Source organism: Alosa pseudoharengus, unplaced genomic scaffold (genome assembly GCF_046254945.1).
Source record: "Alosa pseudoharengus isolate Yale_2024_CS ecotype anadromous, Long Island Sound unplaced genomic scaffold, YU_APseudo_1.1 YU_APseudo_1.1_scf_14, whole genome shotgun sequence".
Classification (NCBI taxonomy): domain Eukaryota; kingdom Metazoa; phylum Chordata; class Actinopteri; order Clupeiformes; family Clupeidae; genus Alosa; species Alosa pseudoharengus.
Window position 1 is genome coordinate 5,918,485 of NW_027468609.1, and position 14,796 is coordinate 5,933,280.

Genomic DNA, 14,796 nt, shown 5'->3' on the forward strand with positions numbered 1-14,796 from the left:
TTTATAAGTTAATATATCTTATTTTAATATTTAATCATATTCAGCTTCAGTTTTGTTTAATGTTCAGTAGAGTTCCATTCATTTTTGGTTCTGCTCGTATAAAAAAGATTTACTTTAGGTGTGAAACCATTTTGACATGCAGAATCAGCAATACCTTGTAGGAAGGTACCTACTGATGACCATCCCACACTAATATCTCGTCTTGTTTAGATTTGGCTGTTTTTAACGATGATTTTAAATGTGAAATATTAGCCTATACTATTATCATTTTAAATATTCCTTTAAAATATCAGAATATTTATATTAAATATTAATTTAAATGTTACAATAAAATTACTGTAGCTATCAGCTATATTAGAGCATAGGCCTAATGTTGCTGAGACTGATGATTTAGTCATAATTTAGGCTACTGAAACCGTACAGTTTTATGTATTGCAGCAGATTACAGCCAGTGTTAGACTGCATTTTCAATGGTTGCCAGCTGCCTGCATCGTGACTGTCTCCTGCCTTGAAACTATATCAATAGACTAAAACGGTGGGTTTTTATACCGGTCTCCTTTAAAGCCAGGGTGGGTTGAGGATTTCCGATATGACGGATGCTAGCAGATTAGAGGCTAGGTAGCCTCCTTCTGCCTATGCCACGCACCGCCGCATCTCAGTACGCACTGGGCTCCCCGTCCTCGTTGTGGGGGATAAGAGCAAGCCGATGTTTCTGAAACGCATAGCAGCATAGAGGTTTAAACGATGGATTTCAATGTGAAAAAGCTGGCGTCGGATGCGGGCGTCTTCTTCACCCGGGCCGTTCAGGTATGTTCACTATTTAGGACAATGTAACACTCGCAACGCGCAGCGTTAATGATGTTTATGTACTTCGACTAAAATGTGAACGGCGTTAATGGATGGATGGATGGGTGAATGTCCGCCCCCATATTATCTTTCATGGAGAGGATAGTCCCAACTCAAACGCAATTGTAACTTTGAAGTCGTGCTGCACCTGTGCGCATCGTAGCCTACCATATGCCACCAAAATGAATGTCCTCACTATTTTTTACTGGGGTGTATGCACCGTTTTCCCGTCATTGTAAGCCGATAAAGCCAGGCTAAGACAATCCATTATTTATGGCTGTTGCTCATTGTTGGGTCGAAGGGTGCATGTGATAGTCACCAGGATACGGGCTGTGCCGCACCAAGTAGCCTAACTGCCCCAAGTGCGAGCTAGTGTGTTTGTGCATGGACACGGACGGTTTATGCCCTGTGTCAAAGAAGCAGTTTGAGCGACAGTCTGAATTCACCTGAAGTTATCGGCTCGGTTGTTTGGCAATAGAGATGAAAGCTCCTAAGCACCTTATGTGACTGAGTCACCCTAGCCTACGTCTGCAGGTGGACCTGTCACGGGCTGAAATCATAATGTCTCACAATGCATCTTTAATCCGCTGATAACGTTTCAAAAGACCAGCTGCTTAATGAGTAGAATTACAGTAAATGGCCATCTACTTGACTAATGAATAATTGTGGTGTTGGTCTTGTATAAGTATGTATTCCACCACTGTTATCATTAACAAACAATCCAAAATAAATGGCTACGTGCCCTAGGGCTCTGGTATTTCCCAAGACACGCACACAGTGGATGCAGCCATATTGGTGATAATGTTACACTTACGGTTAAATGCTACACAGTTTTCCCCCGTAAAAAAGGGCTTATTAAAAGACAAAAACTTGAAAATATTATAAGTCCAGGATTGGAGGCTTTTGACTTCCCTGCAGTGTTCCCTCATGACGAACCATGTGACAGTGAACTGTAGGAGGTCTAGCCTGGGGAGGAAATCCCGAGGGTAATCTGTTAGCCTGTATGTGTTTCCTTTTAGGCTGTCACTTTCTGACTGTGTAAGCAGACCTGTTCTCCTCCCAGTGAGGGGACCTGTAAGTGTGGAGCGAACTGCTCTGCATACTGTGCTGCGGGCCCTGCAATCTCCTCCATCAATCATCCTGCTTAAGGAAACTGTCTGATGGTAGTTTATTTTAGGGGACTACTGATACTAGTCTGTCCATGCTTTCCAACCTAATGTTTGACGTCATTTGAAAATCCTATACTTTGTGAAGAATAAATATATAGACATGGTACTCCATGGTTTCACCAGGAGTTGTTGATTTTCTACACATACGTATTTTCTCTAGTGTGATAAATGGTCTCAGCCATCAAACATGTTTAAGATCAAGCACACTGTTCATACTTCCTGGAAGTCTAGTCCATTATTCACCACAAATGCATAGAGAGCCTGTGTGCCAAGTCCTCTATGTCCTAAAAGGCCTGACTCATGCCACTACAACCCCTGCAGAGTGCATAGGGAAACCCCAGAGAGGTTCAGCCGAGCGTGCTCAGAACAAGGTCAGAGAAGAAAGACCCCATCAGCTCAAACACTTTCTCATTCAAGCACATGCAAGCTTCCTTTATCTTAGAAGATATTGTGCTTGTAATATGATCATTTTATGTTGTTGGGTATTTGATATCCAGAATTGTACCTCTGGTCAGTAATGCTGAGAACCTCATACTGACTAGAGTTACTGAAATTCTTAGTCACTCTGCCCTTGGCAAACTGATAGTGGCAAACATTATTATCTCTATAGGCCACACAATGACAGTTATCAGGGACTAGGTGATGTGGTTGTCTCATGTCATGCAACCTCTCCTCTCCTCTCCTCACCTCTCCTCTCAGTTCTCTTGTGTAGACTATTCAGTTGACACTTCGGTGCTGTTTATCGTAGTAGCTAGTAGATGCAGGTCTAGAAGATGAAAAGGCCTACAGTATATGTGAAGCAAAATGAAGGATGCTCTGAAAAGTGCATTCTGGGACAGTTTTCTATACTGTATATATGCAGAGTAGATGTCAGTAAATCAATCATTCAGCCAGGATGTGTTGGGGAGAGATGGTGAACAGAAACAGAAGGTAATCTATTTCAGTGCAGTTTCACCCAGATGTAGGGCATTTTTGGGATGAGGATGAAAAAAGCCTGGTTGCCATGGTTGGTTGTCTCTGCTCTCCTGTGACGAGATAAGGGTGTGTTTTTAGCAGACAGGGGTGTGTGCGCTTGCCATAAGATGATCAGAGCCAGAGTGACGTACAAGCAGCACAGTCATCGGCTGGGCAGGGATTCTCTGTCCCGTAAGCCAGTCAGATGCTCTGTTAGTTTGACTGGCGGGTCCCCTGAGCCAATCATTACGCTCTGTTCCAGGAAAATGGGCTAGGATGTAATTAAAAGAGTACCTGAATTAAAATCCCTGAGGCTGACTCACTGACTGTGCCTTTGCCTCCAAGAGTTGGTGCTCTAAATGTTTTTGTTTGGTGCATTCATGCTGTGAAGATATTAATGAAGCAGGTGTTTCTTTCATGAATGTGACTATCACACTTGGTGTGGTGACATAGTAATACCTTTAGAACATCTAGGCTTTTCTCAATAAATTCACCAGTTCACACAAAATTCTTGCACATGTAAGATTTTGTTTCCCGAAGAAAAGCTGTTTGTGTCCCTGCACGATTTCCTTTCAGGACAATTCAGATAGCTTGTTGATATTATCTTGTTATAATGAAATCTATTCATTTTTGTATCCCCTGGTGGCAGCCTGAAATGTGCTGTAGCTCATGTGACGATAGAAAATGAACCACAGTGATATAGTGTCAAATGGCCCTCTTGTAGCCCTGGGTTAGTGTGTGCAGTGTCTATGGCTCTCATCCACCGAGGTGTGTGGGTGGCAGATGAAAGATGCAAGCTCTCATTGGTGATGGAATTGCCTCATTCATTCTCACAGTCATAAGCATAACAGGTCTGTTTTTTGGGGATGGTTTGCAATTTGTCCACGGGAAATGGGAGAGATTTATTTTTGACCATCACAGGTCAAGAGAGTAGTTGATTAGGAAATCGTCCGAGGAAAGATAATAGTATATATACTTTTTTGATCCCGTGAGGGAAATTTGGTCTCTGCATTTATCCCAATCCGTGAATTAGTGAAACACACTCAGCACACAGTGAGCACACAGTGCCTGCAACAACAGCGGTGCTCGGGGAGCAGTGAGGGGTTAGGTGCCTTGCTCAAGGGCACTTCAACCGTGCCTACTGGTCAGGGTTCGAACCGGCAACCCTCCGGTTACAAGTCCGAAGCGCTAACCAGTAGGCCACGGCTTCCCAAATATATATATATATATTGTATATATACTTATTTAATACATTAAGGTCATCTCTGTTTGCCCTGAAGTTTACAGAGGAGAAGTTGGGCCAGGCGGAGAAGACCGAGCTTGACGCGCACCTTGAGAACCTGATTGCTCGGGCAGACTGCACCAAGAACTGGACAGAGAAGATCTTCAGACAGACCGAGATTCTTCTGCAGCCCAACCCAAGTAAGCTCCAGACCCTCTCCTCCCAATGCACTACGTGAGAAAGGGGATCTGGCCTCTGGATCAGCTAGATATACCTATTTAATGAGATCACTCACTTGGGATAAACCACAGTAATTGAATGAAAATATATTGAAAGACAACCAATGCATACATTTCATAAATGCACAATAATGCTTCCTAATAACTGAAGGAAAGCTAAAACTATGAAACATAATAATGGCCATAAGCAATCCCATAATCTTGGTCTAATGTAACCATGGCCACTATCATGTGAGGAGATCTGGGATTTGTGTGTGCTGTTCATTGACACCTCTAGAGTGTAAATGGGCTGTGATGTGGTAGGGACTTCTAACCTGTGACTTTTTGGCTCTCTCATGCTCCAGTTGACAGCACTGGTAAGTCTGTGTCTCATGTCTACGTCCTGGTCCCTCCGTACAAGTGCTCTGGTTGGGGTGAAATGACTGAGAATGTGTGTAGAGCTAGTTCCTCTGGTGGGGACTGTTCATCTTTGCACAGCAAGATGTAGATATGGGTGATAGTCAGTTCATTTGTATTGGGATGTCCTCACTGGAGATCATCCACTTTGCCAATACATGCTCTTTTAGAGAATTTAATTTAGAATTCCCAGTGCTGCTGAGCAGTGTTAGCAAATTGGATTAGATTTCTGTAATGTAATCATGTGCATTTGTTAGATTGCTAGTCCATGAATAGAATGGGACCCATTTGTAAACGTTTGCTCTGTATGGATTTCTTCTGTTTGATTGGGGACTTTAAAAGCTGCTTCTCTAGCAAGGCACCAGCTGTAACATGAGTGCTTGTAGCCATGCTAGAAGAGTGTCTTGATAACCGCCCTAGTGAAGGAGTTATGAAAGCAAGTGACCACTCCATTCCACACCTCCCCAGATCACAGGCATAACTGAAAGGTGCTCTAGTGTTTCACCCTCTGAAATTCATTTAGGACTTTAGCGGGTTGCCTCATCTGTGATTTTAGCCCACTGGGCTTTTACAGCCTCTTTTTCTGATGATATCAGACTGGATTTGTTGGCCATTATACTCTGTAGTATAATGTCACATTGAAGGGCTGGTCAAGGACCCAGCCTTTCTATCAGGACCTGTGTTTGACTGTTTGTGTCTGTGTGTTTTCCCGAGGAACACTGTTTGTAGTTTTCAGAGGTATTGATGTCTTCTCATACTTGCAAAGAAGGCCTCATATACCTCTTATTGTTAAGACTATTGTCCTGCACATGTCCTGCCAACTGTCCTGAATCTCGTGGACAGTTTATGTTGAAGAACATGTCTTTGGCCACTGTCATAACTGGTATACATCTAATTTTGCCAACATGGGGACGCTAGCTACAGAGTTAGGACAGTGGCCAAAGACATGTTCTTCAACATAAACAGTCCACTAGATTGGCTTCCAGCATACATTCAGTGCCTCTCCTGCCATGTGAAAGGCTTCAATGTATCATATAGGGGCTTGTTTGTGCTGTACGCTAAGTACATACATTGACCTTTGGTTTTCTTTTTCAGTGTCTTGTATGTCGGTTATTTTTTATTATTTATTTGTGACCCAATAGCTTCTGTGTTTGTTTAAGTGTGAGCGGCACATTACCCTTGAAGGAACAGTTTGTGCAGCTTCTCTCCTTTGTGATCTATACAGTGCAGTGTTTCCCACAGAATTGAATTGTATTTGTGGTGGTAGGTTTGCAGAATTAACTTGAATGCAACAGTTTTTAACAAATTAGCGCAGCGTGGTTATGATGCTAACCAGATTTAAGCACAATTTAGCACAACCTGGAAAATCATTATGTGGTGGTCAATGTTGATATTGTGGTGGTCCGCCACAAATAAGTCAATGTATGGGAAACACTGCAGTAGTGATCCATCAGTAGAAAATCCTCCGTTTTGTTAGTGGAGTGTTGGAGGTCTCCCACAGAGGAATGACAGTTCTCTCTTGGCCATTTGTTATAGCTGCACATAGTTGATTTATTTGAGTTTTATCTTCCGTGATAATGACACAGTGCTCAATGATAACACAAGATGTGATAGATAGATATATAGATAGATAGATAGATAGATACTTTATTGATCCCCAGGGGAAATTCAAGGTCTCAGCAGCACACAGACAACACAAACACATTCACACAAACACATGATTGCATACTGTATGCATTCTGTTCCAGAAGAGCTATACTCACGGTGGGCAGTTCTCTGTTTTACCGACTGTAGCTCTAGCCTGGTGATCCTGCAAGCTTTGTGACCAGTGTAATGGAGGTTATGGAGCTTTAAAGTGTATATAAAGAAAATAAGTCTTGCCATTTTAGCGTGCCAGATCCTTACCAAAAAGGCGTCTTGAAAGCCTTTTGATGTAGCTCCATATCCGAATGCAGCTATGGCAACTGATTGCTTTCAAACGTCCTCTGTGAAGTCTGAACGCAACACGTCCGTGATGCATTTCCGACTCTTTTGCCAGAGTGGAGATTGCTTTTGTAATTCATCTCCCTGTTTTCACACAAGTGCAGGACTTTGATTTGCTGTGTGTGTGTGTGTGTGTGTGTGTGTGTGGGCGGGGAGGGGAGGGGTGGGTGGTGGGAGGGGGGTTGGTGAGCGAGTGTGGGTAAGTGGTTGTGAGTGGCTGTTGAGTGCTGGGTATAGGCTGTGCGCTGATGTGTGCCTCTGCTCAGGTGCGCGTATTGAAGAGTTCTTCTATGAGAAATTGGACAAGAAGATCCCCATGAGGACCACTAATGGGGAGCTACTGGGCCAGTACATGCTGGATGCTGCTAAAGACTTCGGTCCCGGGACTCCGTATGGTAAGTCTGCATGAGGCAACTTTTCTGCAGGTGTGTGGAGCTTTCAGCATTAGCTCATATCGCCATTGTTGAGAAAAAAATAGCCTGAATTAGCCCTCTGATGGCTTTAGATTTGGTGTATACATATCTTTCTCAGATATTGTTGACTTGCATAAAATGGTTTTACTTGAATTGACATGAATGTGGTATTTACATACACAAGTGAGTAACTGATGTCTTAATTGGTGTGTGCACAGGGGATAACCGTAGCAGGCCTAATGATCAGTGAATACTAATATGATGGCCATTACATAGGGTAACAAAACTACTTGATCAAAAACAGCATAATATCCAAGAGAACGGAGACTTTTTGGTAATAAACTTGTAATAAAATAGTTGTTAGCACTAACAATGGATCAGTTAACCTTTTGGAAAAATCACTGTGATACTTTTTTGGTTCATACCACCAAATCACAATGAGGCAATTTTTGATTCACATAGTTGCAACTTCTGCAGTGCACATACCTTTTTCATAATGATTATCATAATAGGTCAATAGTAACACAAACACCATTTTGCTCGTGGGTTTCCTTTCTCTATCAACATCTTATCACAGCACTTCTCTGTCCCCGGATGGAGCTTCTGATAAGAGCCACTATGCTTGGGCCTCTAACCTCTAGTCCCTGCCTCTGATCCTCTATGGCCTGACCTGTTATTACCAGTCCCCACATCGCTTGGCTGAGGATGGAGGAAATATATGCCATTACCCCTCCTTATTGGAAACCTGAGATCTGTTCTGACATCTAGTCATTGTTAGAGAGAGCGATAGAGAGAGAGAAAGAGAGAGACTGCTCTAAGCAATGCTCAAATTCACATCAGATTTTGACAGAACCATGTCAGGACGATTGAAATAAACACAGCTGTCAGAAGACATGGCCAAGAACAAGGGAGTGTCTGGTTAGGTTTTATATGGGGTAATTCCACGGAAAATTGACTTTTTGTCACATCCATAACGCCAGTGAAATACCTTGGCATTTGTATGATATGAATGATAACTTTTTTTCTCATTTACATTCTTCAGCCAAAAATAGCAAATGCTCAAATTTCTTAGCCTAGAAATCTAGACGCACCCTAGCGGCGGCAAATTAATTTGCTCAGCCTGTACGTCTAGTATCAAACCATAGGGATTTCTAATGGCTGACGCCGTGGACGTCATCCAATCACAGCGCTCTATTTTGTTAGAGAGTCTTAAGGCGGGCTTAACAGGATAACGACAGTCCTGCGATGGTGAACAACAAGGAAGGTGGCTATGGCAAACGAAGAGCAGTTGTTTGAATCGGCGTTGGCGTCAACTTTGGAGGAGTTGGGCTTTTTTTTTTTTTTTTTTTGAAAGTTGAGTAACACAATGCACTTAAGTCATTCCTTTCGAAGAAGGATGTATTTGCCGTTTTGCCGACCGGATACGGATATGGTCGTAGCGCTGGCCTATTGCATGCCTAGGCAGTTTGAAAGACAATTCTCTGCCCGCCCCTTGGATTAAGCGAGGTGAATGGTTCGATTCGAGACTATACATTTCAATGATATAGGATGGCCCGCCAGGCTACAAATTTCATGTAATCATTCACATCATACCATACCATCACATTTTATTGGCATTATGGATGTTACAAAAAATGCAATTCTCCATGGAATTGCCTTATGACAGTGTTTTACAGCACATCGCTTTTCAGCTTGCAGCAGGACTTCTCTTATATATCCAAAAATGGGGGATGCTTAACTGGCTGATACGCATAAACAGAGCATATGTTGGAGCATATGTGCTTCAAGAGCTGTTCTTAGATTAGGTGGCAGTGTGGTTTTGCTACAGTAGTGTCATTTGCATGGTGTCGAGGAGATGCAATGTGGGTCTGTGGCCTGAAGGTGGTGGTCAAGTCATTGCTATTGTAGATGTCCCACTGGGCTTTTACAGCCTCTATTTCTGATGATATCAGACTGGATTTGTTGGCCATTATACTCTGTAGTATAATATCATATTGAAGGGCTGGTCAAGGACCCAGCCTTTCTATCAGCACCTGTGTTTGACTGTTTGTGTCTGTGTGTTTTCCCAGGGAACACTGTTCTGACATCTAGTCATTGTAAGAGAGAGAGATAGAGAGAGAGAGAAAGAGAGAGACTGCTCTAAGCAATGCCCAGAGACTGCTCTAAGCAATGCTCAAATTCACATCAGATTTTGACAGAACCATGTCAGGACGATTGAAATAAACACAGAAGACATGGCCAAGAACAAGGGAGTGTCTGGCTAGGTTTTATATGACAGTGTTTTACAGCACATAGATTTTCAGCTTGCAGCATGACTTCTTATATATCCAAAATGGGTAGATGTAGATGTAGATTGTAGATGTAGGCTGCAGTACAAACATCAGTTGAATATCTATCCACATGCTTCCATGAGATGAACAGGACCCAGGAATTAAATTCCTGTCTGTGTTTTTCTCTCTTTCTCCCTCTCTTTCTTTCTTTGTCTTTTTCTGTCTCTCTTTGTATTTGTGTGCATACAGGGAGCACTCTTATAACAGTCGGCGAGTACCAGAAGAAATTGGGTGGGGCTGAGCGTGACTTTCTGCAGACGTCAGCCATCAACTTCCTGACCCCTCTGCGCAACTTCCTGGAGGGAGACTGGAGGACCATTTCTGTGAGTGATCTACCAATCAGAATGGCAATATCACGCTTTTATCCAAAGTGACTAAAAGCAAGAGAATAGCATTCAAGCTACAGTGCAGAGGAGCCATTAGCTAGGAACTACTACTGCATCTGCGTTTTTTGTCACTTTGTAAAGTTTAGGTGAAGTAGGAAGTAACGTCAGGAATCCCTGAACAATGTGATTGGTTAGGTTGGACCAATGCTTTCAAAGTTAGCGCTATGTGTATACCCATCACCATGCTGGGTATGCGCATGTAAACGATTCCCAATCGCTAGTGACCAGACTCGATTCAGTTGGAAATGAGTTTGGCTTACCGGGCTAAAATGCCCCTGCTCTGGTGGATCTTCTGGTGGAAGATCATTCCACCATCGGTGGACCACGGCGGCGCCAGACGGCGTTCCTTAGAGGAGCGCAGTGGCCGAGGGGTCACCTAATCCTATGAGAACACTTCAGTAAGTGGGTGCAGACCCAGCAATCACTCTGCATGCAAGCACTAGTGAGTTGAACCTGAGGCGGGCGACTAAGGGTAGCCAGTGGAGCTCGGCGAGCAGCGGGGTAACGTGCTGATGATGATGGAAGACCAGATGAGGTACAGAGGAGGGCGTTGCAGTAGTCAAGGCGTGAGATAACCATGGTCTGTACTAGGAGCTGAGTGGCATGTTGCCATGGGATTGTCCTTATATTGAATAGTGCGAAGCGGCACAGCCAAGCGACTGAGGCAACATGGTCAGAGAGTGTTTGCTGGTCATCAATCATGACCTTGGTAGGTGCAAGAGAGAGAGTGTCATTTTTGACGTTGATGTGATTAGTGCTGTCAATCGATTAAAAAATGTAATCGAATTAATTACATACTCTATGATTAATTAATCTAAATTAATCACATATATATTTTTTTGCTGTGAAAGTATGTTAAATATTTAAATTCAAATGAATCATTGAATAATCAGCATTAGTGACATTAAAGTTCAAAAACTCTTTTATTATTATTTTCACTGTTCAAATAATGGCCATAACAATCTGTCTATGATATGACCTAATATGCTGATGAAATAAATTCAAGTGCTTCGGGAAGACCAGGCCACAGGGGACACAATGAAAATAAATTAACACTCCCCTCAATGTCAACACTATTTCTTTGCATTGATGTGTGAGTTTAGAGTTGACGAACTCCGGTGATATGCAAATTCCTTGCTGCAGACATTGCAGAGGACTTTATTTTTATCAACACCATTAGGCTGTTTTTTAAAAGTAAATGTTCCAATCAATGATCTAGGCAGCACATTTTCTTCTCTCTCCTTCATTTTACAGTCTAATGGTTACTGACTAGAATGGCTCGGGGTCAAAGGTCATACGGAATCGATTAATCTGCGCTATTTTTTTTAATCAGTTATTTTTTCTCATTATTTAGTTATTTTGACAGCCCTAGTTGTGATATATGATTTGTTTGGCAAAACTGTATTGATTTCTATATATCTAATAGTTTTATATGTTTTTCTTTGATACCTGTATGACTTACCATTGATTCGATTTAATTATACACCTAATTGTTTGTTTTCTTTTGAAACATGATTATTTTATGTACCGTAAAAACTTGATAATAGCCTGCTTTTAGCTTTTATTTGCTTTTAGCTTTTAATTGCTAATGAACTCAACCGCAAACATGTCCCTTACACACATAAAACAACTTGGTGCAGTGTTCCTTTAGAGATCTGTGGTAACTCCAGAAGTTCCCTGGATATTCTAGTAAGCTTGATTTCTAGTCCATTCCTCAGATGTGGACAGGGTCCATGCACCACCCAAAGGCTCCAGGGGATGCAGAGGCGTGTAACACTTACCAAAACTCCGAACATCAGGCACATGAGTTTGGACTTAGTTGTCTGGTCTAGGGTGGGACCATGTTTATTTAAATAATGAAATGCAACGTGTTATGCTCTTTGCCATTGGCCTGGCTGGCGCCAAAACCCACATTCATAATTGGTTCCTAGTCCGTAGAATCCAGGCTGCCTAGCAGCGTGAATAAAAACACACGTGCGTAAGGCAGCATTGGGAAAAGCCAGGCTACTTGGCCATGGTACATTTTTGACATTTTGAACATTTTTAGAAAGAGGTTTGACTGTGATTGTCTCCATCTCCCTTTCAGAAAGAGAGGCGACTCTTGGAGAACCGGCGTCTGGATCTGGATGTGTCCAAAGCTCGGCTCAAGAAGGCCAAGCTTGCTGAGGCCAAAGCTGCTGTGAGTTGCTGTGTCCACTAGGGGGAGTATGTGTGTCTGCATGACCGACAGCTTGCTGTCATGTGGCCTAGTCTGTTGGATGTTTTTCCATTATGCTTAGAGCAACCGTGTTGATTCCTTTTCATACAATTGAATGAGCAAATCTCTAATATAAAATATAAGGTTTAGATCAATAAAATATTACTTGAAAACAAAGTTTATACTGCCATAGGCCTAAGATATTGTATTCCTAAATGAATTCCAAGACACACCAGTTGGCATGATCCTCAGTACACCACCCCCAGCCACATGCTTGTGCTTCTATGTTTTGTTCTCCTTGTTGTGAGGTGTGTGTGCACGCTAATGTGTTTCTCTGTTGTTGTTTGCACAGTGCGAGGGAGATGTGAGTACTTGTGTGCGTCTCACTGTGTGTAGCTGAAGCACGTCTTGCTTGTTTTTTGACTGTAGGGGGCGCTGTAGATGGGCTGCTGCAGCTTTTAGTGTCATGTTTAGATTTGCCAGTAACTCACTAGGCCGCATTCAAATGATTTCCCCTAGTGGGCCACACAGGAAGGAGGTTTAAATGCACTCACAGAAGAGGAAACCAAGCTGGCATGAGCTTGCTGTCTTTATGACCGCCGCGCAGCGAAGCGGCGGTCATATAGGTTTAGTCAGATTTTTTTTTTTTTTTTTTTTTTTTCTTTTTCGCATGTCCAAATTTCTGTCAATGATTCCCGGGACACTGAAAGACCGGGGTACACGAAACTTGGTGGGCATGTAACCCCACATGGATAGCATGGAACCATCGTTTTTCGTTTTGATCTGTAGCCCCCCCGCTGGACTGGACCCCCCGAAAGGAGGGTAGGGCAGACACAGTTTTCTGTGAATATCTCGAAAACCGTAGGGTTTAGGAGGACCATTTTTTTTTGTATGTTGATCTCAAGGGGCCATGTCAACCCATTCCATAACCACTCATTTCATGTATAGCGCCACCTAGTTAAACACAAAAAAGTAAAAATGAGGTGTTGTAATTGAAGGTATCTGTGACCTAACAAAGTCAAAACTGTACAAAATTGGAAGTGTACGATCATTATGACACCCTCTGTATGCACGCCAAGTTTCGTGGAATTCCGTTCATGGGGGGCCACACAATAAATTAATTTATGTTACTATACACCAACTGGCCTGTAGGTGGCCGGAGACAGTTTTCTGTGAATATCTCGATAACTGTAGGGCCTAGGAGGTCCACCTTTTTATGTATGTTGGTCTTAAGGGGGCATGTCAACCCATCCCATTACCACTTATTTCATGTATAGCGCCACCTAGTTAAAAATTAAAAAGCAAAAAATTAGGTGTTTTCATCACAATATCTCTGGCTGACAAGGTCAAAACTGCACGAAATTAAAAGTGTAGGATCATTATGACACCCTCCGAATGCATGCCAAGTTTTGTGTACTTTCGTTCATGGGGGGCCTTACAATAAAATAATTTATGTGTACATTTAGTGACGTACACCAACAAGGATTCCCGGGACACTGAAAGACCGGGGTACACAAAACTTGGTGGGCATGTACCCCCACATGGATAGCATGGAACCGTCATTTTTCGTTTTGATCTGTAGCCCCCCCGCTGGACTGGACCCCCCGAAAGGAGGGTAGGGCAGACACAGTTCTCTGTGAATATCTTGAGAACTGTAGGGCCTAGGATGACCATTTTTTTCTGTATGTTTGCCTCCAGGGGTCATGTTAACCCATTTCATGTGCACACATGTGCACAGATACACACACACACACACACATACATTCACAGTAATCATACGTATGACACATACTCACACAGTAGACATATGTACGCTTGCATGCACAGGCACATACGCAGGCACAAACACAAGCACGCACGCACACACACACACACACACACACACTCACACACACACACACACACATAACATAAACATAACACAAACAATCAAGAATTTCTCAGAATTATAAACAGGCAAGATGGAGGTGGGGTTGTATAAAATGAATTTTACATGTGAAATCTAGGAACTAATCATGTTTTGGTACTTGTTGTCTAGCAGATACCAGTGAGAATTGAGTGTGGATAATGCAATTTAGTGAGACAGTTAGAATCATATAGGCCTTTCAGCGTGATTTCTTTTTGTGGAAAAAATGTGCTGGACTGCATGGGCGGCGGTCATATTTTGTACCGCTCTGCGGTACATCTAGTTTTTAGTAATGTTAACAACTTTGTGTACTTCTAGGTCTGTGAAAGTAATGCAAAGTTTTAAGTTGGTACGCCTCCTAATTGAAAAGATCAAGGAGGTTTACCACTTAACCCAGGTCTGTCAATTATTTTTTGTTTCTTTTTCAGTTAGTTTTGGTCGAATCTCCCTGGTCATTTCACACTCCCATCATAACAGGCACCTTGCTATTCCCCACCCACAAGGGCTGTAGTGCTACTGAGAACTTGGCTCTTCCTCTCCTCCCTCCTGCTTTCTCTGTCCCTATTGGCCCCGTCCCAGGGATATCCCTTTTTTCCTCTGCCACCGTCATGACTATGTGTTTGCTCCAGAGGATTCTTTGAGATCTGTAGCCAGGGGCGTATCAAGCTTTTTAAAAGTGTGGGGGTTGTGTGATAGGAAAATGAAGCAATCTTGCCAAATTATAAATAACTCCCTATAGGGACGTTGTAAGTATT

The 14,796-nt window shown here is 42.7% G+C and overlaps 1 protein-coding gene across 3 annotated transcripts in view; it reads left to right on the top strand.

Moving 5' to 3' along the window:
* The first annotated feature begins 623 nt into the window (after positions 1 to 623).
* Positions 624 to 14,796, top strand: part of sh3glb2b (SH3-domain GRB2-like endophilin B2b) — a 37,800-nt gene continuing 23,627 nt past the window's right edge. For all 3 annotated transcript variants that reach the window (XM_076283602.1, XM_076283603.1, XM_076283604.1), the window contains exons 1-5: positions 624 to 807; positions 4,250 to 4,391; positions 7,076 to 7,204; positions 9,742 to 9,875; positions 12,025 to 12,117. In XM_076283602.1, coding sequence (XP_076139717.1) covers positions 745 to 807; positions 4,250 to 4,391; positions 7,076 to 7,204; positions 9,742 to 9,875; positions 12,025 to 12,117 — 561 coding nt within the window. In that variant the 5' untranslated portion in view covers positions 624 to 744. The remainder of the gene's footprint in view (positions 808 to 4,249; positions 4,392 to 7,075; positions 7,205 to 9,741; positions 9,876 to 12,024; positions 12,118 to 14,796) is intronic.